This window comes from Corvus moneduloides, chromosome 1, assembly GCF_009650955.1.
Source record: "Corvus moneduloides isolate bCorMon1 chromosome 1, bCorMon1.pri, whole genome shotgun sequence".
Classification (NCBI taxonomy): Eukaryota; Metazoa; Chordata; class Aves; order Passeriformes; family Corvidae; genus Corvus; species Corvus moneduloides.
The window spans coordinates 76165382-76186446 of NC_045476.1; the positions used below are offsets into that span (position 1 = coordinate 76165382).

Genomic DNA, 21065 nt, shown 5'->3' on the forward strand with positions numbered 1-21065 from the left:
CCCCTGTGCTGATGCCTGAGGGGATTTCATGGTCTCCAGTGCAGAGAGGGCCCCTGAACAAGCCACAGTCCTCAAAAGGTCTCTGCTGCCAGACATACTGCCTCTGGCATATCTCTAACAGGTCCCCCTGGCTTAGGGACTGAGTTCACTCAGTGGTATTTTAGGGAGACAGGAGACCCTTTGTACCCAGAGAGGAAGGAAAAACGTTTCTGAAGAAAAGGAGGAGTGAACTCCTGGGTGCAAGAGCATTTAATATGTGTGCCCTGTGGCTCAGCACTGCCCCTTTCTGTAGGGACGCACTTCAGAGAGCCCTTGGCAGCTGTTTTGAGGTGACATCTGTCTCTCTTTGCCTTTGTACCTTGTGTGCAATTCCCAGGTGAGTCAGCTGGGACTTCAGACGGGTTTGGTGAAAGCAGAAGCCATCTCTCTGTGCGTTGAGGGCTTGTGAGCGACTGTTGAGAAGAAACAGTCACTTTTCCTGGCATGCCTTTAGTCAGTGTGACCTTAAGAGTGTGAAAAGCAGGGGGCCCGGCGGTGACTGCCGTGGTTAAACAGCAGCAAGAGCATTTTCACAAGAGGACTTCAGTCATTAACTCAGAAAACTTCCATGAAGGCAGCAGGGCTTTTGGGTGAGGTTTGAAGAGTCAGGCACTTGCAATGGTGTGGAAAATGCCAGAAATGGATGAACAGGCTGTGAGCTGCTGGAGTGTTCGTATCACTAGCAAGGCTGGCTGGGGAGGAGTTGTGTCTTAGGATATGCAAAAAGCACCCAGCGATGCAGCATTTAATGGGGACACCATAGCCGTGTTCTTGATCAGAGCTTTCTACTTTGCAGACCAAAATGGTGGTCCTACATATTTTTGCCATCTTAAATGGAAATGGTTGATGTCCAGAAACCCTGAGTAACTAAGTCAGCAAAGCTAATGAGATTAGAATGTTTTACTCATGAGAAGACTGATTTGCAAAGGCCGAGTGTGCATGTAGGGGTCTGGCTTTAATCATCTCCTCTAACATTTAGGCAACTGGAGATAGTTTTGTAATAGAGTTCTTGCTGCACAAAGCAACCAACCACTCAGCCAGGTAATTTCCTACATATGTACTCTCTGGGGATTTCATGATTGACTTTATCTTCTCTTAATATGCAACTTATCTACCTCTCCATCTATACATGGATTTCTTTGGGCAAGAGCAACTTTTTTTAAAAAAATATTCTCCAGCATTTGAGAAAGAAGGTTTTTATTTTTCTCCTAAAGGGTTTGACCTAGTATGGATCCAATCTGCATGTTTCACCCTGGCCCAGAATTTGCTGGTTTAAGAACCACAAAGGAGAAGACACGAGAAGTGTTCCTTTTACAGTGATATATTTCAAGATGGTTTTATACTTAGTCAAATTACAGCTGGCACCCTGAATACCACACAGTCTTAACCCTGCAAATTGAAATTGGATTTTTAGAAAGTCTTTCAGATGCCTTTTGGTAAAGCTGTGGTTACTTGTCTTGATTTGTGGTAGCAGTCACCTCCCATCTCAAAGATATATTCCAGTGTTTCAAAGGTACCTTGGCTCATGACTGAAAGGATTTTGTACTGGCCCTGCCAATGCTTTTTTTAGAGGATGGATGGTGTTTTGCAAACCCAGTACCTGAAGACGCCTGCACTTCTCACTTCTCCCTCCAAACGTGGTGATAATTACATTTAAATTTCAGAAGATGGCGTTGAAGATTTGCAATTAATATCCTACACCGTGCGTGTGCCCGGCTTGCCGGCGGCCTGCCGGCGCAGCGCGGTGACAGATTCTGCGACCTGAGACGTTGCAGCGGAGAGGATGTGGATGGAGGTGCGCTGGGGACGTTAGAACAGAACAACACCACCAGTGCCGCGGCACGAAACACGTGCTTGAAACCCGAAAAGCGGCAAGAGAGACTTTCATGCAAGCCGGGAGCTTGCTCATTCATCCACCAGCTCCCACCACGCTAGGGCAGGAGGCTCTGAAGGCAGGCGAGAGAGTGGGTTCCAGCCTGGTGCCTCACGATGGGCTTTGCGGAGGCAGCATCCCCTGGGCTCAGCGGGGCGGGAGTCGCTCCCGGCCGGAGCTGGCGGCTGGCCCGGATCCCGCTGCTGCCGCCCCGTCGGGGCTCGCTGCCTGCGGGACCGGCGCCGCTGCTGCCCCCCTACCTTGTCTCCCACTTCACACCTTTCGGGCTGCAAAACACGGTGTGGGCTGGACGGGTAGAGCCCGAGCCCAGGGGGGAAAGGAGGCGGTTGTCTGTCTCATGCCACTCCGCGATCCCGGCTCTGTGCCCCGGGCAAAGTGGGGTTGGGTCGCAGAGGGTGCCGGCAGGGGGTACCGACCCCGGGCAAGGCGTGGGTGGGTGGGCGGATGCCCCCGCGTCTCCCCGAGCATCTCGGGGGCCCGGCCGGCGCCGTCTAGGACGTTTCTGGTGGGTGTAGCGAGCTGGGTCTTTACAGTAAAAGCCGCCCGGCTCTCACTGGTAGGAGTTTCCCCGGGCTATTTATGTATGTCCGTCTGTCTGTAGAGATTAAAAAAAAACCCTACCCAGCGGGGACGCGGAGAGGGCGCCGATCTGCACGCCCTCCCGCCCGCACCGTGTTTACCAGCAGCGGTATGTGTCACTGCCTCAGATGTTTTCCAACTCGCCAAGTCCCCGCTCCCCTCCACCGGCTCCACCTCCGGGCCCGCCTTCCCCCGCCCGGCACGACGCCCTCCATCATATAAAGAAACTTCCCGGTGCCACCGGCCCAGTCGCCCTGCGCCCGGTCTCAGCAGCCGCCCGGCACCGGCGGCTCCTGCCCGCTCCCAGCGCTGTGACAGAGGTAAGCGGGGGGCGGCCGAGCCGCCCGGGACCCCCAGCCCGGGCACAGCGCTCCCGCCGCAGCACCCGCGGGCCGGGCAGGGAGGCGGGGTGGGCGGTGCGGGCGTCTCGGCTTCCCCCATCGGGGCTTCTCCTGTGGCTGTCGGCACCTGAGCGAGAGCTTTGCCTTTTGGTTTTCTTCTTTTTTTTTTTTTTTTTTTTTTTTTTTTTTTTGTTTCCCCCCTTATTCTATTTTTTCCTTAATTTAAAGCAAAAAAATAATACCCGCCCGTTACCTGCTCCTGAGGTGACGGCGTGCACCGGCCCCCAGCCCGGCCGGTTCCCGCGACCCTCGGGAGGGTCGCAGGAATGTGTGGAAGGGATCCGCTTCATGCACAGTGAAAGGGGGGAAAGTGACTTTTTTGGGGTCTTCGCAGAGACTCCTGCGGGCTCCGTGCTGGGTAGCCGTGGTCTCGAACCCTTCCCCCCGCAGACGCGCCCATGTGCAAGGGAGATGCTGGAGGACCGGGTTTGGTGTCCGGGGCAATGCTGCCCCTGCGGAGGGGTGTAAGAGGTGCGGAGCGGTGCTGCCCATCTGCCCACAGTAGTGTGCACCTGTCTGGCAAGGGGCTTGGGAAGACTCCTCGTGGGTAGGGGCAAAGATTCCCGGGTGAGGAATCACTTTATTTTGCTAGATGTAATAGGGGGAGGGAGTGAAGTGGGAACCCACGAAACTAAGATTTCGGGCATTCAAGCATTTTTCAGATTGGTGAGACAAACCTGAGGCCACGTCCCCATCACTGGTGCCGGTGTCCTGGCGTTTGCACCTTCCCAGTGGGCGCCCATCCCTGCAGAGCCACGCCGCTCTCTGTGAACGCCTGCACCTCTGCGTGCAGCTATAGGGCTCTGCGTGGTGGGCTGCAAGCTCCCACGTCCCTGGGGACATAAGTGCCCTTATGCCAGGCTCTGTGGGTTGCTGTCTTTCCACTTTTAGGTATATGCAACATATAGATTTGAGCGTTGCTATGTGTGTGTGCTGGGAGCAGTTGGAGGGGTAGATATGTATAGGACATCATGTGTTCAAGTGTGCCTTGCTGAAGTGAGCTTGTGGAAACTAGTGTGATGTTACAGATAGATGCCATATAAGTCATAACTGCATGTGAAGCCCTCGGAATCGTGTGCGTGTGTCTGATATCACATATGTGCACGATCATATGCAAATACATTTTAATGCAACTTTCCTCTTTTGGTTGAAAAGTAAACCCCCAGTTGAACTCTCAGCAGGACGAGGGAGTTGTGCCTTAAGTCACTTGCAATAAAAATTTTAACGACTGATGTATGTTCATGCAAAAGAGTGTCGGGACAGGGGGAAGTCTGTCAAAGTCTGCAGCACAGGCAGTGCCTGGGGAGGGCTGTGGGGGGCTGTGCCCAGTTTCCTGAGGCTCTGTACCGTGTTTCCCGGGGCCCCCAGGGCCCCCTACATGCCGTGGCTGCTGTTTGGTGTGGTGTGTGTGGCATCAGGGACCGGGCACCACTGGTGTGTACTTTGCCCAGCGCTTGACCTGCGGGTTTTCCTCTCCCCACATCCTGCCCATTTCTCCCTCCCCCGCAGCCTCCCAGAGAGCCGGTGCTTGGACGTGTGCAGGGAGGTCAGCTTGGTGGGGCACCCCAAAACTCCCTGCCCAACCTCTGACACAAGTGGCATGAACTTGGAGCCGGGCGAGTGCGGGATGAACTCGGTGAGCTGTGGCAATGGGAAACTCCGCCAGTGGCTGATTGACCAGATAGACAGCGGCAAGTACCCTGGGCTGGTGTGGGAGAATGACGAGAAGAGCATCTTCCGCATCCCCTGGAAGCATGCTGGCAAGCAGGACTACAACCGGGAGGAGGATGCTGCCCTCTTCAAGGTAAGGCTCAGCCTGGGCTTGGGATTGTGGAACACTGGCAGGGCAGGAGGGATGCCCCTCACCATCCCATCCTTGCCACCTGCCTCTGCAGGCTGGTTCTGCTGGTTGGCTGCTGCTGGATGCTGCCTGGCTGGTGGCGCTGGCTGTGGCCTGGTGTCCCTGTGTTTGAGGGACAGCCCACCCTTCCACGCTTCTCTGCGTGGACTGAAATGCTTTTGGGACTGCAGCACATCTGTTTCCACACTCATTCCCCTTTCTTATGCCCTCTAAACTGTTTTTGATACCTTACCATGCTGCTTTTTTTTAGCCTAAACCCGTAGGGAGTAAATTCATGCACAGTTCATGCACATGTAAGCACACACACATATGCTGTTTCAAGCATTGTGCCTTGTAGTTGATTCTTTTTTTTTTTCTTTCTTTTTTTTTTTTCCCCCATTTTCCTGCTCTTTTGATTATCTGAAATGTTTCCAGGCTTGGGCTCTTTTTAAAGGAAAGTTCAGAGAGGGCATTGATAAACCAGATCCCCCTACCTGGAAGACAAGATTAAGGTGTGCTTTGAACAAGAGCAATGACTTTGAAGAACTGGTGGAGAGAAGCCAGCTGGACATCTCAGATCCCTATAAAGTGTACAGAATAGTGCCAGAAGGAGCCAAAAAAGGTAAAGCATCTTAAATTCCCTGTGTAACAGAATGTGAATATGGCTTATTGCAAGCATATGAGGACTGAAGTGTGCTTTTCTGGAATGGCCCTGCAGGCTTTTTAAGTCTTTTAAGGGACAAAAATGAGGGCTCAAGTGCAGCTTGTTCTGATGGCTAGAGAGGCTGTGTCTGTGGGAGGACCGCTGGCGTTTGAGTCGGAGCACTGAAAGGGAGCACTTGCAGGAAGATGCAGACAGGCGCCTGCACATCACTGGAGGAATTGCTCTTTTAGCTGGAGCCTCTCTGCCAGTTCTGTGTAGTGAGAGCCAAGCAGGCGGCTCAAGGGACAGGCAAAAAAAAAAAAAAAAAAAAAAAAAAAATTACATGCTGGATCTAGGTTGGGAATACAGGGAAGAGCAATTTTGAGGCAGACAGTAGGTAACTGCCTTGAGGGGGAGGAGCTGGGAGTGAGGGATGCCCAGCCTGCAGCCTCCAGGGCAGGGGCAGGGCAGTGCCTGTTCTCCAAGGAGTCCCTGGTGCCAGGCAGGGCCTGTGGGAGGCAAAGGCTTGGCATCACTGTGCACTAGGCTGGGCACTGCGGGACAGACTGCTTCCCGGAGCTGACTGTGAGGGGGGCCAGGGAATCCAGTCCCAACTGGGCTCTGGAAGGCATTTTGGTCTTCTCTCTGTTCAACAGCAGGTTGTATGGATTTATATTTAATGTGCTGATTGCAGATTTCCTTAAGATGTGGTTGACATTTATTTTCATCCCTCTGGTGAACACAGGTGCAAAACAGATCAACATGGAGGAGCAACCATTAATGATGAACCATCCCTTTCCAATAACATCTCCTTACACTGCACTACCATCCCAGGTATGGCATTAGTTGAGTGTTTCTCTTGGTGCCTCTACACTGAGCAGGACAATTTCTGCGCTCTGTGCTGTCTGTCCTTGCTGGTGGGGCTCTCAGGTTCTCTCTGTGAAGAAACTTCATTATGAAAAGTGAGAAATTGAGAAGCAACTTTTCTAATGTCAGATGAGGCCACAGGGCAGTTGATTTCCCTTGGTGTTGTTTATCCCGGGGTAATAGCTCTTTTCTGTTGGACGACAGTTCCTAGTGCACTGCCATTCTGTTGATGCCAGAATGCAAGCATCCAATGAAGCCTTGCTCTTTCAAGCAGACATTTAGCAGCAGTGCTTTGACTGCCTTTTGTTATTCCACTCCACTTATTGTTTACACCAGTGGTGAGAAACTCATTTGAAAGCCTCATTGGTGGTGGTGGCGGAGTGCCATCCATGTAGCCTGGGCTCAGACCTCCATGGGCTTTGGCAGGGAGAATCAAGGAGCTGAGATGAGAAAGCTGATGCAATGCACAGCATTAGTTTTGACAGCTGCCTACTAAAAGAATACCTCATTAAATTGAATAGGTACCGAACTACATGGTGCCCCATGAACGGAACTGGAGGGAGTTTGCCCCGGAGCAGCCGCATCCTGACATTCCCTACCAGTGCGCCAGCGTCCCCTTCGCCGCTCGCGGTCATCACTGGCAAGGGCCCGGCTGTGAAAACGGTAAGATGCCCCTGTCTAGGGCTGCTTGCTGAGGCTGGCCACCTGGAGGATCCTCAGGTTCCAGGTTTATTATTTGTGGCTTTGACTGGAATTAACAGATGTGGATGGAGAGGAGTGCTGGGTTCCCTTCAAAGACAGCCACCTTTGTCCTGGCTTTTGCATTCACTGCCACTGAATGTGTGGTGTGTGGGCTGTACAGTCCTCTGAATTGATAGAAATTAGCCCCCAAAAGTCCTCAGCTGTCTCAAAAGCCCTGAGCAATAAAGAAGGCAACCAACCCTCACAAAAACCCCAAATGGGAACTTTAGCTTTTCTCTCTGATTTTGGACTTTTTGAGGTACACACCAGTGAGGTTTTCCCTCCAGCCTTGTGGGTTAGACTGGCATTATTCTCCCTAGAAGAAAGCTGGAATTATTACTTTATTTTAGTGCTGTGGAAGTGGGACAGCTTGTCATGGATTGAGACTCTCTTGGGGCTGGTACAGCAGAAACAGAATAAAGGGATGTTTCCTTCCCCAAAGATCTCACAGTACCAGAGCCTAACATAATCATGGCTTTCCAATATCTGCATCCATAAGAAAAAGCCCAAATTGTGAAAATCAGCAGTGCTGAAGCCTTCAGGGAATAAAACATAAGAGAAAGGGAACTGTGTCCTGTAGACCCTTGCAGGATAGCTCACCTGGGGATGCAGGCATTTGCTTTGTGAGGAGAAGCAGCTGGTTCAGTAGGGCAGGAAAGGATGGGAAGTGAGAAAGGACTCCAAAGAAGAGATGCTGTATTTTCAGAGGACAGCTCTCTACTGGTTTTGATGCAGAGAAATCTTTGGATCTGCTAAAAAGTAAATGCTCATTGCACTGCAACTTTTGCTGGCAGTATTTTGGAATTATTAGGCAGAATGCTTTGCTTTTAGTTGAGTTATTTGCTAATAAAAAAATCAAGGTTGCAAGCAGAATGAGCTCTGCCCTGAAGTACATCCTCTGCAGCAGTTAAACACATTTGGATACTTGGCTGAATTTGTAGGCAGTTGTTAGTGGTTGATACTGGGTTTCTCACTGGGCTCTAAAATGTGTCAAGAGATTGAGGGTGTTTTTTATCCTCATTGCTCCAGCTCCTGATTGTGGCGAGTTCTGCCACTGGGAAAGGTAACGCGTGCTTGTCTGCAAGTCACTTGCATCATCCTCCAAAGGCTTTTATTGGCATTAAGAAACAGAGGAAAACATCAATTGCCCGTGGTATAATCCACTTACTGAAAGGCATCTGTTGGAACAGTTTAATAGTAGTTCTGCTAATAAAACCCTAATAATCTCCTGCCACGAATTTTTATTTACCTACATTTAAACAGTGTTAGGCCCAGCTTTATTGTTACACCCGTCATTAGTAAAATTTCTTGTAAAAACAAATTGTTTTATGCTGGTGACTTTTAAGAGCACTGTAGTCTAGTTAAAAATGTGAATTATTTCTCTAATGGAATAACATGTTAGGTAAGGAAGAGGACTAGGGGGAATATTGAAGTGCAAAGGGACTATTTCATGCAGACCCAAAGAAAAATACAGTCCAGGTAACATCTGGAGTGACTGGTAGAGTTGGCCTGCCTGGAGGAATTTGGAAATAAGACCTTTTTAAGAAGAAGGGGAAAGAGAGAGAGAGTTCCTGTTGGGGCCCAGGAAAACTCACTTTTTCATTGCTGTGATCTCTGCCCTAGCTTTTCTCTTAGGATTTAGGCTGCTGTCACTGACTTTTGTTTGTGAAAACAGGTTGTCAGGTGACAGGAACCTTTTATGCTTGTGCTCCTCCTGAGTCCCAGACTCCTGGCATCCCGATTGAGCCAAGCATAAGGTCTGGTGAAGCCCTCGCTCTGTCAGGTAAGGTCCGTAACCCCCCAGGCTTCCTGGGGAGCTTGAAAAGAGACTCCCACTTCTGACTTGCCCAGGCACCATCCCTCCTTTCAAATGAAAGGAAAAAAAGAAGCAAAAAAATAAAAGTAACCTCTTTAATGAATGAATTTGGTGTATGGTTTTAAGTCTCTGTTTTCCAGGATACTTAAGCACTTCCAGCCCCAGCTCCAAGGGATGGAGGTGGTTAAAGTTAATGGAAGTGCTTCACTGGCGCATGGTATTAGTGCTGAAGTGCTCTGGTGAGACACCAAATCAGGCCTTCCCAAGGCAAATTAGGAGTATCTGTGACTTAAGGCTTAGGTTTTCATTTAGGAGGAGCCTAAATGGGTACCTTGTAGTGCTCCTGCTGGTGCCATCTGGCTTTGCTCTGCTTTGTTATTCCTGGTGGAAAAAAAAAAAACATTCAGGAAAGGAAAGGGAAGTTATTTCAGCCAGGTTTGCAGATGTCTGGATGCTGGGGAACTTTCTAAGTAACTCTGGGAAAAGGTGTGGGAATGTGCTTTTCACAAAAATAATGGATAGACCTGTAATGTGATACTTGGTGGGTTTCTTAAGTGGGATTGCTCTCCTGAATCAGGGTCAGTGTGTGTGTAGATGTGTGTGCCTTTGTGTATATGTGAACATATATTGTACACACATGTATATATTTTATATATATATATATATATATATATATATATATATATATATATATATATATATATATATTCAGTGCTGTGTGAATTCGTAGGAGTCAGCCAAGTTGACCAAATGGCCATTTGAAAGCAAGGCAGGGGATTTTGGGTACAGCCCTGTTGGAGCTGGAGCCAGCAGTCACTTCTCTCCAGGCAGCTGAGTGCAAGTTTGCAGGTCCCGTGTGCAGAAGCCTTTTCTATGCAAAGTCTGGGGGGAAACACAGCTACTTCCTTATTAAATCTGAGGAAGTGCACTGAGCCGGTGGGTTTAATTGTGACGTGAACTTGGAAAATGTGACCAACATCAACTTCTTGTTTCCTTTTAAATGGAAATGTGAAGTTTGTGGGATTCTAGTTCCTACCAAATTCCCATGCATCAGTAGCCCTTTCAATAAGATAAGAGAGCATTAATGGTACTGTGCCCCAAAAATTTTAGTATTTATATTGTTTTATATGTTTTTATATTTTTTACTAATATGAGCTTCTGGGTGGTGCTGACCATTGGGATCAGAAATCTCATGCAAACTTGTCTCTTGGCCTTAGCACAGATCTGAAACATAAAACATCCATGCTAGTGCATCACAGTGATTGTTTTTTGTTTGTTTGTTTGTTTCTCCTTGTAGACTGTCGACTCCACATCTGCTTATATTACCGTGAAATACTGGTGAAGGAGGTGACAACTTCCAGTCCTGAAGGCTGTAGGATATCCCATGGCCAAAGCTACGAAGTCAGCAGCCTGGACCAAGTTATCTTCCCTTATCCAGAGGATAATGGCCAGAGGAAGAACATAGAAAAACTGCTGAACCACCTGGAACGAGGAGTAATTCTATGGATGGCACCCGATGGCCTCTATGCTAAGAGACTTTGCCAAAGCAGGATCTACTGGGACGGGCCTCTGGCACTCTGCAGTGACCGGCCCAACAAGCTGGAGCGGGACCAAACATGCAAGCTCTTCGATACTCAGCAGTTTTTAGCAGGTAATTCCCACCATGGCTTTGATACTGTTTTGGAAATGTCACCCTGTGGTCGCTGTCCACATGAGCTCTATGGGAGTGCTCTTTTCATGCTACGTTATGAATTACAGTGAGAATTGCCCTTCGATATTTCTGGGCAAATGCAGCCAAGGAGTACTTGAATCCTGAGTAATCCTATAAATTTCTGTACTCTCTGCACATTCAGTGCCCCTGCACAGACCAGCAGGAGTGAACTGAGGCTCAGCTGGTGACACCCAACCCCCCACATTTCTATACGAAGCATAAAGAGGAACCTAGCAAAATAATTTCTCCATAAATTGACATAGAAAAGTGGATGCTGATCTTGGATTTGCTAGTCTTAAGTCCTGGATAGGTCTGTGGTCTGCACTCGTGCTCCTCTCAGCTTGACCCAAAAAAAGCCTGAGGTCTTGCCCAGAGTATAAAAATTTCAGTAGCAAGCCTTCTTTTCAGACTGTGCCAGTGTCTAAAAGATATCTGGGAATTGAAAAGGATTTCACAAGCTCTGGAATTTCAAGAGTGCCTAATATTCTGAGCAAGGAGGTGCGTACCTCACCAGAGCTCTCTGGGAAGGTCTCATTTTGCACAAGGCAGTGCAGAAGGAGCAGGGGAGTGCTTTAGGACAGTGCCTTCTTCCCCTTCCAGCCCATGAAGGGAAGGGACAAAGCCTCAACCCCACTTCCCAGCACACCTGAACAGTTAGAGAGAGGAGAGCTGTCCACCCAGAGGAACTGGTGGGAGATAGTCATTGTTCCAGAGGACAGCTTGGGCAGCAGGAATAGACATTGGCTCTTCTTTGATATTTCTGGCATCGCTTAGAGGTGAACTAAGTGGCTATGATTTGGTGTGTTTTCTTACTAGAACTGGGCATCAACACTGGCATGACACTCTCAGGGGAATAATGCCTTGCAAAATTTAAAAAAAACCCATCAAACTAAATCCAAATCAGCAGCTTTAGCATACTTTATATTCCAAGGTTGATGTACTCTCCTAGAGAAACAGTCAAGAAAAAATGTATTTAAAGAGAGAAATCTTATATAGATGTGAGAATTGACAGTTAGAAAGGGGAATTTGAGGTCAGGGTGTTGGCTTGTGCTTCAATCACATGCTAATTTAAAGATGTATAATTCTGCGCCCAGTGATGGTTTTGGAAATCCCTTTCCCTTTTCTTGGGTGGTTTTTTAGGTGTGCTCTGGGTTCTTCCAAATGGTTGACAGGACATCTCTTTTTAGACACCTAACCCCGAAGATAAGCTCAAGCAATAGTTATTTTTCACCCCTCCTAAATTACTTATGCACCAGTGCCTGTGCAAACCCAAGTGTGTGGTTGCAGTCACAGTCTGTGGCGTGTGCAAAGTGAGTTTTTGCATGTGATGATGCTCAGTGAAGTTTGTAAGTGACTTGCCGTGGGCCTGTCACCTCTGCACATTAATTGAATGTGCTGAGGTCCCAGCCTGCAAGCAAGCTCAGGGATTCCCCTACACTGGGAAACTGGGGCTCCTCTGGGTAGAGAGGCAGGAGATCTCTGCCAGGAGAGGGAATCTTGAACAGCAGAGAAAGGGACAGATGCAGAACTGCTATGGACCAACCACAACTCTTGGGAAACCACTGAGGAGCTGAACCCTGCAATGAAAGCTGCACTGGAGCATCGGGGCCTGTGCTGAGAAGCCTCTGCTGCTGAGAAAGCTAAAATGGGGCAATAAATCAGAAATCAGGGAAATGGTCTCTGTGGAGAGAGATAAATGCATTGTAAATGTTGTAAATTGGGCTGGCTGGAGAGTAGGAGGACAGAGACTTGGAGTTTGAGGGTGGCAGCCAGAGAATGGTTGGTGGGACAGAAGGAGTGGCAGCTGGAGCTAGAGTATCAGGAGATGGGAAAGGTTTGGGGAGGCACATGGGGAGCCCTTTGGTGTTGGAGGATGCACTTGGGCCTGGAAAGGAAGACAGAGCAAGTGGAAGGTTTTGGAGAAGCGCTGGGCTGACCTCAAGCCATGATTACCCTAGTGGTGGGAAAGAAAGGGCTTTCTTCTCCAGGTCTGTGCTATGGGCACTCCCACAGGTATTCAGGACTTGGAGAATTGCTGAGGCCAAGTAAAACAAGGGAAAGAGGAAGTTGAAAGAAGTTGCACATTATCAGTGTGGTTGGATTGGGCTTGGGTGGATCATCCTTCCCTGTCCTGTACCAGCACAGAGGGAAGCAGGGTCCCATGGAAAACATCTCTTCTTTCTTGCCTTATTCCCAGAGAGCTCATGGCACTCTTCAAGGGTTTTTAGGGAGACTTTGGGGAAAGCTATGCTTTACTCCATGTTTTAAGTGAGATGCCCATTGTTCTACTTGTGTAACTGACCCTCTCAGTAAAGCTGGTAGTCCAAGCAAGCGTTGGGATGCTGTTGTGGTAGCCACTGAATCCACCTTGGTCTGAACAGCTTGCAGTTAGAGTAGGAATGGCAGGGGTGTATTTTGGGAAAACATGCATTTGTCATGTCAAGTTCAAAGGCTCTCCTTTCCCTCTCTAGCAGGGAGGGTGCTCCATTATAACACATTGGCTTTAATATTAATTTCAGCTTTTTTCAGAAAGCATGAACAGGGTTATAAATGAAAATATCTTTATCAGTCAGCTGTGTAAAAATATGGCACTTAACACAGACTTTAGCAAGGATATGTTAGATGGAATGTTCTCTTTTCAGGATGGAAATGCAGTGTCTAAACCACAACATTTGGTCCACAGCACTGGAGATTTTGGTTTGAGTGGAAGTACCTTATAAATGCCTGCCCTGCTACCTTTCACAGGGGACACTGACTATTAGAATAATAATATAATTTGACCATTTCACTTTGCACAAGGCTGTGGGTTAGTGAAGAGGGTGCAGGAGCACAGAAGACACAAAAGGCTCTTTTGCTGGCTCAGTACATGGCTGAAGTGCAGCCCTTCCCCTTTCCTTACCTCAGTGTCCTGCACCAGGCACAGTGATGACAATGGCTGGTGGCTAAACTTTGTGCCTGGCAGTGCTTTGTGTCTCTGGCCGCTACCAAGCCATTGGTTTCAGTGCTGCTCTTCTGTGTCTGCTTGGATGGTTCCCAGTTACCACTAGTGTCTGCTCCAGGGGCTCTGCTGGCGGGGTCCCGCAGTAGTACTGAGAGACATGTTGGTTTGTGCATATGAAATTAATTGTGAGACAAAGCAAACAGAAAAATTACAGTGTTGTAACTAGTTCCCCCTGACCCGAGGGAAAGTCTCCGAACTCAGTGTCTTGTGCTTACCTCTTGTCTTTTTCCTGACCTCACTCATCATCCCCTGGAGTTACTTTGTCTTCTCTCACTGTGCTCCAGGGTTGTCCACAAAGTCTATCTTACTGGCCTATACTGGTTTTGACTGGGGCAGGGTTAATTTTCTTCATAGTGGTCCATGTGGTGCTATGGTTTGGATCTGTGACCTAAACAGTGCTGATAACACAGGGACAATTTAGCTGATGTTGAACAGTGCAAGCACAATGCCAAGGCTTTCTCCGTGTCTCACTCTGCCCTCACAGGCCACAGTCTGGGGTGACCAAGAGTCTGGGAAGGAGCACAGCCAGGGCAGCCAACCCCAGCTGAGGGATATTCCATTCCATATGACCTTGTGTTCTGCAGTAAAACAGGGCTTGGGGGAATTTGCCAGAGGTTGCTGTTGCTTGGGCACTGGCTGTGTGTAGGTCAGCTGGTCATGAGTGATTGCTTTTTCCAGTACTTGTTTTTCTTTGTTTTGTCTTCTTTGTTTTTTTCTTTTTACCATTAAACTGTCTTTATCTCAGCCCATAATTTCTTGTCCTTTTGCCATTCTGTTTTTCTCTCCCATGCTGGAGCTGGGAGGGAGTGAGTAGCTGTGTGGTGCTTGCCTGTCGTCCATGATTATTCCACAGCACGGTACTTTCTCTCTTCCCAGAGCTGCAAGCCTTTGCTCACCATGGACGTCCACTGCCAAGATACCAGGTCGCCCTGTGCTTTGGGGAGGAATTTCCAGATCCACAGAGGCAGAGGAAACTAATTACAGCCCATGTAAGTAGGATTTCTGCCTTACCTAAAACAAGCACACTCTTTGGCAGATATGAATCTGCCAGTCAGGCTTTTGTACCTCATGTGTATTATGAGGGAGGTAACAAACTGTTGAAAGTGCAGCACTTTCCAGAACAGGGTTTAATCCCCAGATCTGCCAAGGACTGGTAGCCCTCAGTAGGGCAGAGCACCTGATTTTCCCTCTCTACAGAGTGTGTCATTTGTGATCTGTTGCAAATCCCATCAAACCCTAAAGCTGAAATGTACCGGGAACTGCAGGGCCGTGTTGTTATCACCAGCCCAGATGTGCAGCTCCTTGGACTGCCTGGCTGGTGCAGGATGCGGTGCTTTTACACCCACTGCACCTGCAGGGGCTCCAGAATCCCAGCCTGCATTTCCAGGACCTCAGCCCTTAACGGGACACAGGGGCTGCCTGTGCAGCTTCAGGGCTCAGTAGCTGTCAGGCTCACGGGCTGACTGACCACAGTTCACACACACTCAAAGCTGCTGTTTCGGGATGCTCTCTGAGAGAGGGTGATGACAGAGACTGAGACCAGGTACTTTCTGAATTGGCTCTATTGGTCCATAAAACCACAAGCCAGGTGGTAATTCACACATTAGTGGCAGGGCTTAGCTCACTGCATCCTTGATAAGAAAACTGGTGTCTCTTTAAAATTTTTTGAAAGCCCCTTCAGTAGCAGCACAGGTCCCAAGTCAGACTTTTGCCCTAAGCTGTGGCCTCTCCTCAGCTGTGTAGCTTTCATGCTGCCACACTGCTGCCTAGCAGGTCTCTGGGGTGGAAGTTGAGAAGCTCACAAATCCATCCTGAGCTGTGTAATGACTAGTTAGAGATAGCTGCCCCTTCCTGACTCTCCTTCAACTCTTTTCCATTCCTGTTTTGGCTTTGCAGCTTTCCATCCCTCCTTCCTAGCATCCTCTCTTCAGTCCCCTATCCATCTCCTGTCCTGGTATCTTCTCTGTGAGCCTGTACCTCCTGGTCTTTCCAGAGCTTTGCTTCCCCTTTACCAACTGCTCAATCTCCTCATCCTCTTGATCTGTCCTGACTTGTGGGCTGGTGGGACTCTACCATCCCACCAAAGAGTTATGCACTGGAAGCTGCCTGGCTCAGCTGTCCCACTGCCTTCCCATCTCCACCATCTCCTCCAAAACAGTGCCTGTGTCTTTTAATATGGAGGGATTGGCTGACCAGCAGGAGAGGATTGTGGACAAGTGTCATCCAGCCTGTCCTCCACTGAGAGTAAGGAGAGCTTCGGGTGTTTGTTCTCAGTGTACAGCTCAAATATTTACAGTCAGAGCCCAAAGCCCTGAGAGGGAGTGTTGGTTTCTGAAGAGACAGAAGTGAAGGCATTGTTAACTCATACAAATCCCACTTAGTGGTTGATCAAATTCCTCATCAGAGCTTGAATGAACAGAAACAAGAGTAACCTTGATGTTAGGTTGAAATCTAACTTCAGACACAGTCATTTGGCAACGTATCTCAGCTTACCCAAGGGCTCCAACATTTCAAGTTAAGTCCTCAATGTGCTTTGCAATGCAGACAAGACTCTTGGTGTGTTCAGTATGTGTTTAAACACCTCGAGTGGCTGTGGACATCTGTGTCCTGTGGGCATTGCTCACATCCTGGGGCTGGCTAAGGGACTGCAATTTTTGATACATCATTTGTGTCACTACTACAGTCCCTTTTAAATGAAGGCAGTGAAGGTAAGGAGTGGGAGGCACTTGGCAGGAGAGCTATGCTAGGCTAGGCAAGACCTAGCTTAAAACAGAGATTAGTGAGACTGCTGAAATTGTGTTCCCATTCTGGTAAGCAGAACTGTTTTGTCCTGTCTTGGTCTTAACTTAGAACCACCGTAAATAACTAAGATAAGGAGTGTGAAGTTTTGTCACATGTCTGATTAACATTTTGTCTGTTCTTAAGGTTGAACCCATGTTTGCCAGGCAGCTGTATTACTTTGCTCAACAAAACAGTGGACATCTGCTGAGAGGCTATGATTTACCAGAACTTGTGCCTAGTCCAGAGGATTATCACAGATCTATTCGCCATTCCTCTATTCAAGAGTAAGACCCTCAGAAAGAGTGGTTTTAAAGGCACTGTAAAGATTGTGGAGAGTGGAAGAGCAGATCTGGGTCACGATTTGGAGATCCACAGTCCCAGCTGGATGTGTTCAGGGTTTCAATGATAGGAAAGTGAACAACTAGAACAACTGTATTGTACAATAAAAGTGACAGGTCTTCAACATTTGGATGCTACGTCTCACATAGGGTTCCACTGTTGCTGAGAATAACTCAAAACTGACAAAATGATTGCTGTGTTTACGTTTGCTTTATGTTCTCCTCGGGTTTTGAGGACTGATCCTTACCGAAGACTTAAATCCAGAGTTTACACTGTTACCTTTGCAGGGCTATTTATTTTGGATTACTGATCTCAGGGAAAGTACATAAATTTGTGGTGTTCCCAATTTGAAACTGTAGCTACTGTAGGTGGGTAGCAAATGTAGATGGTTTATTGAGAATAGCTAATACATGTAAGTGGTTATAAATTTAGATTCATAAGTGTGATGCCTATATTCTTGTATAGAATATTTCAGTGTATTTTTTGAAAACAATGCAATTCTTCAGAGACATATTTTTTTAATGCCTGACTGACATTTGTCTTGACAATTAATTCTTTTGCTGCCATTGTTGTTATTGGATTAGCCTCCATGATAGCAGTTTTAAAGTGATGCATTTATGGTACTGTGTTAAGAAAAGTGACCGTTCAACTCATATTACCTGTGAATTTAGTGGATTAACCACTAAAATTCTAGAGTCCCAAAGAACAGGTTTATAAATAAATTGCATTTTTCTTGTAATTGTAAGCTACTATGTATGCATTATACATACATATATATGTATGTGTGTGTGTATGTATGTATGCATTAGAATGAAGTTGGCAGACCTTGCAAATAGCACAGGAATGGTCCCACTGCCCCTTTTTTTGATGCCACATGCATGAGCCAGCTTAAAATAACCACCACCTCTGACTTATACAGAGCCAACTCTGCTGTTTGTGTGCACTCACAGCTTTGTTCCAGTGGTACTGAAATGAATGTGAAGGGAGAGCTCAAGGAGAGCAGCATTTGGCCTCCTGTACTAAGACAGTCAAGGAAATAGTTGTTTGAATGTTTGTAGAATTTGATGCAGTTTGTAGCTTTCAGTGATAGGGTGCCGTTAAAAAGACCAAGAGGAGAGGTCTGGTGGGTGTGTGTGTCAATGAAATTTCCTTGCTGGCAGGCAGACCATGTGATCTTAGCAGCTTTCACTCTAGAACGTGATCCCCCTGTACTTAGCAGACATACTTCACTTGACTTCCTAAATGAGGAAGAGAAAACGGTACTTGGTCTGGCAGCAGACTTGTGTTCTAGGGACTTTGAATTTATACATCTTAAAGATGCATCCTCTTTTGGGATATATTATCCCCCTCCTTCTCCACAGTGCCAAGCAGAATGAACAGATCAGTTCTACTTTGTTACTTGAAGGATTTTTTTTCCTGGCTTAAAGATTTTTGTAGGGGAGACCTCTTTCTTAGACATTAAAAGCAATGTTCTAGGTGACCTTCTGAGCTTCGCCTGTGCTTTTGTCCTGCACATACATTTTACTGAAAGGGACTTCTGTGTTCAGACTTAACTGGTACAATACAAATATTTGATGTGTTTTTCACTTTTTTTCTAGTGGTTGTTGCTTCATATGCTCATTGCTTCAGCTCACGTCTTGGAATAAAGTTCTATTTCCCTACCAACTCGGTGCGTATGTGTTGCTTTCAGTAGTGGGACAAATCTAATGTGTGTGGTTCTGCACTGTGAGCCTGGGCAGTGCTGCTGGCTGTCTATGGGGAACTCTGTTCTAAGCCAAAAGTGCAGAGAAAGGTCAAAAGGTAAGGATTTTTGTTTACGGAAATGTCTGCAATATAAGCCACAGGTAGCAGAAAAAGGGAAAATAGGGAGGTTCCCCTTTGGCTGTTGGTTTCCAGGTCCATGGACATGGCAGCAGAGCCCTGAAGCTGGGGATCTGGTGCTGCCATGCTGTGCTCCTGCCCCTCCAGGGCCTCTGGGGCTGGGGACCTGGCTGGTACCCTCCTGCCCAGCCCAGCATGTGGGGATCCTCTGACTGCTACTTAGTTCCTGGTTTGTTATAGTTTCCAGTGCACTTTCAAGTGAGTAAAGCTAGGAAAGGGTGAGAAGGAGGATGGTGAAGTGAACTAAAGTAGTGAAGTTGCAAATAGGAGCGAATTTACCAGGTAGCCCCTCTTTGTTGGAAACCAGGGTCCTGAGAGGGGTTTTCGGGTACAGATTACAGAGCAAGCAAGGTGTGAAATACAGTTACGAGATCTGTGAAGCGTCTGAAGATGGGGGGGAGAGTATTTTCTCTTTTTGTGCCGACTCCTATTGATAATCTAGGTGCATTATCAGTTTTGGCTTTGGAATAAGCTTTTAATTATTTTCCTTGAAGTAGCATAATTTAGGTCTAGTGGCTGTGGAGAGGGAGGGAGAAGAGCACCATCTAATATCTGGCCAAACACAACTTGCTTAATTTGAATGCAGAGAGAGGCAGGTGAAAGGCTTATTTTAACTGGGCAAAGAGGCTGAGATATTTTCCTTGGAGCGATGGTGCAGGGGGGTGAGTGGAAGGAAAATCAAGCTGTTATTTGTACCATAAATTGTTTTGCATGTGAGGACTTAAAAGCTGCATTTACTTTTGTGATGATTTCTTACTGTTCAAAATAACTATGAATACCTAAAGTGGGGAAGAAACAAAAAACAAACAAACAAAAAAAAAACCCTGGAAACATTTTCTCCTTTTAGTATCTTTTTTACAGTCACTACGTGAAAGCATTTTAGGTACTTCCTACCTCTGTTAAATTCTGTTTATAGTTTCTGAGGTCTACTTCCTTCCTGTTATGATTTCGGTGGCGTAAATGACATGTTTTACTCCTGTCAACACTGAAGGCATAGCTGTTTGGTTTTTTTTTTTCAAACGTTTCTTGTGTCATTATTGGTTTTTCTGATTTTAATCCAGCCACAGTTGCAACTGTTTCTTGAAAGGGCTTTGTAGCAGAGAAGCACCTATATTCCAAATTTGATTCTTCTGAGTAGTTTTGCCTGATGCTGTAAGCTGTGTTAGCCTCAGAGGGGTTGTAGGTTAACCAGAAACAAGGAGATATATTTTAAGCTGAACTACAGTGCAATGGGGTTTGTGGAAAAAACACAGGATTCACGTGAAAACCCCTGTGGCCTTTTAGACGGGGGAATATGCATGGTGTTTACATCAGCATTTGTCAGCAGCGTGGAGGTGGGGAAACACCACCCTCGGCAGAGGGCTTTCAGGAAAAAGTAAAGCATTTTCTCTTGCACGCTCTCAGATCACTGTCTGTGTATACTTGTAGAGAGGTGGGGGGGAGGGAGGGGGAAGGAAGAGAGAAAGAAAGAGCACTCATCAAAAAGGCCAAGCAGATTGAAACAATTGTATCTCTTTTCCCAGGCAGAACTCTGTGTCAATTTTAAATTAATTTGGATGGCAAGATACTAAAGATCTCCAGCGTGTTTTTTATGTGAACTCTGATCTGGCTGGTAGTAGGGTGAGAGTTACTGATTTTTGATTTAATGCTTGTGAGTTTGGCTGGCTCTGAAGAGATGTCAACAGGTCCCTGTGACTCGGAACAGTTGGGAGGTAGCTGGTGTGCAGCCATCCAAGCACTTAACTTCCAAGTGTGTACTCAGGGGGGCACATCCTTGTTGCATCCCAGGGGAGTGGTCACATCCACTGTGACCCACAAGCAGCTTCACTGCTGAGCTTCAGGAGCCAGCTGGCCCAATGCCTGCAAAATGCTCCATGCCCTGACCATGCTGAAATGACAGTGAAGGAGGAGCTAACTTAGGTGTCTCAGAATAAGACTCTTGAAGCTACAGACGTTAAATAACTTATGAATTGATTGGATGGGTTGTCACTGTCCTTTTGGGAACTGGCAAGAGGAAAATACAATCACCTGTGCTCAAGTGGAAACTTAAAAACAGGCCAGATGCCTTGGTTCTGGGTTTGGACTTGTTTTTTTGCTTGGCCCTAGCAGAGACTGACTGGAAAGCTGATGTCTGAGTGGCTCTGCACAGGGTGATGTTCTACAAAAAGGCCATTGTCAAGAATGCATAGAGCCCAGTCCAGGTTTTCATCTCTTAGACAGGAGTAGCTTCATGCCCTGGCAAAAAATGGCAATGGAACACAGGACTTCATTTTGCAAATGCACTTTTATTGTTTCTGCACAGCACGGCTGCCTTGCATGTCTTTGCAGGCAGCTGGCAGCCTCCTGCCACTCCAGCTTACAGTGCTGCCAGCTGAGGCCAGACCTGGTGTGCTGGGCACTTCTCTTAGATCAGTCTTCCAGGCTTCAGCTATCGTTTCCTGCTCCCTTCAAAAGATAGGTCATGAATTATGCAAAAATTCTGTATTTTAATCTAAGAGAACGACAGATTCAAGTGACTTTTCACAAACCACA

At 47.3% G+C, this 21065-nt stretch overlaps 1 protein-coding gene across 1 annotated transcript; it reads left to right on the forward strand.

Annotated features, from left to right (window-relative positions):
• Nucleotides 1-2386: 2386 nt before the first annotated feature.
• IRF4 (interferon regulatory factor 4) lies at nucleotides 2387-18311 on the forward strand. The gene is given in 12 exon segments (XM_032116575.1): nucleotides 2387-2705; nucleotides 2708-2791; nucleotides 2794-2832; nucleotides 4423-4454; nucleotides 4457-4717; nucleotides 5189-5375; nucleotides 6142-6230; nucleotides 6785-6926; nucleotides 8680-8787; nucleotides 10118-10471; nucleotides 14409-14521; nucleotides 16458-18311. Coding segments are annotated over 12 exon segments (1746 nt in total). The 5' UTR covers nucleotides 2387-2512; the 3' UTR covers nucleotides 16602-18311.
• The last annotated feature ends 2754 nt before the right edge of the window (nucleotides 18312-21065 follow it).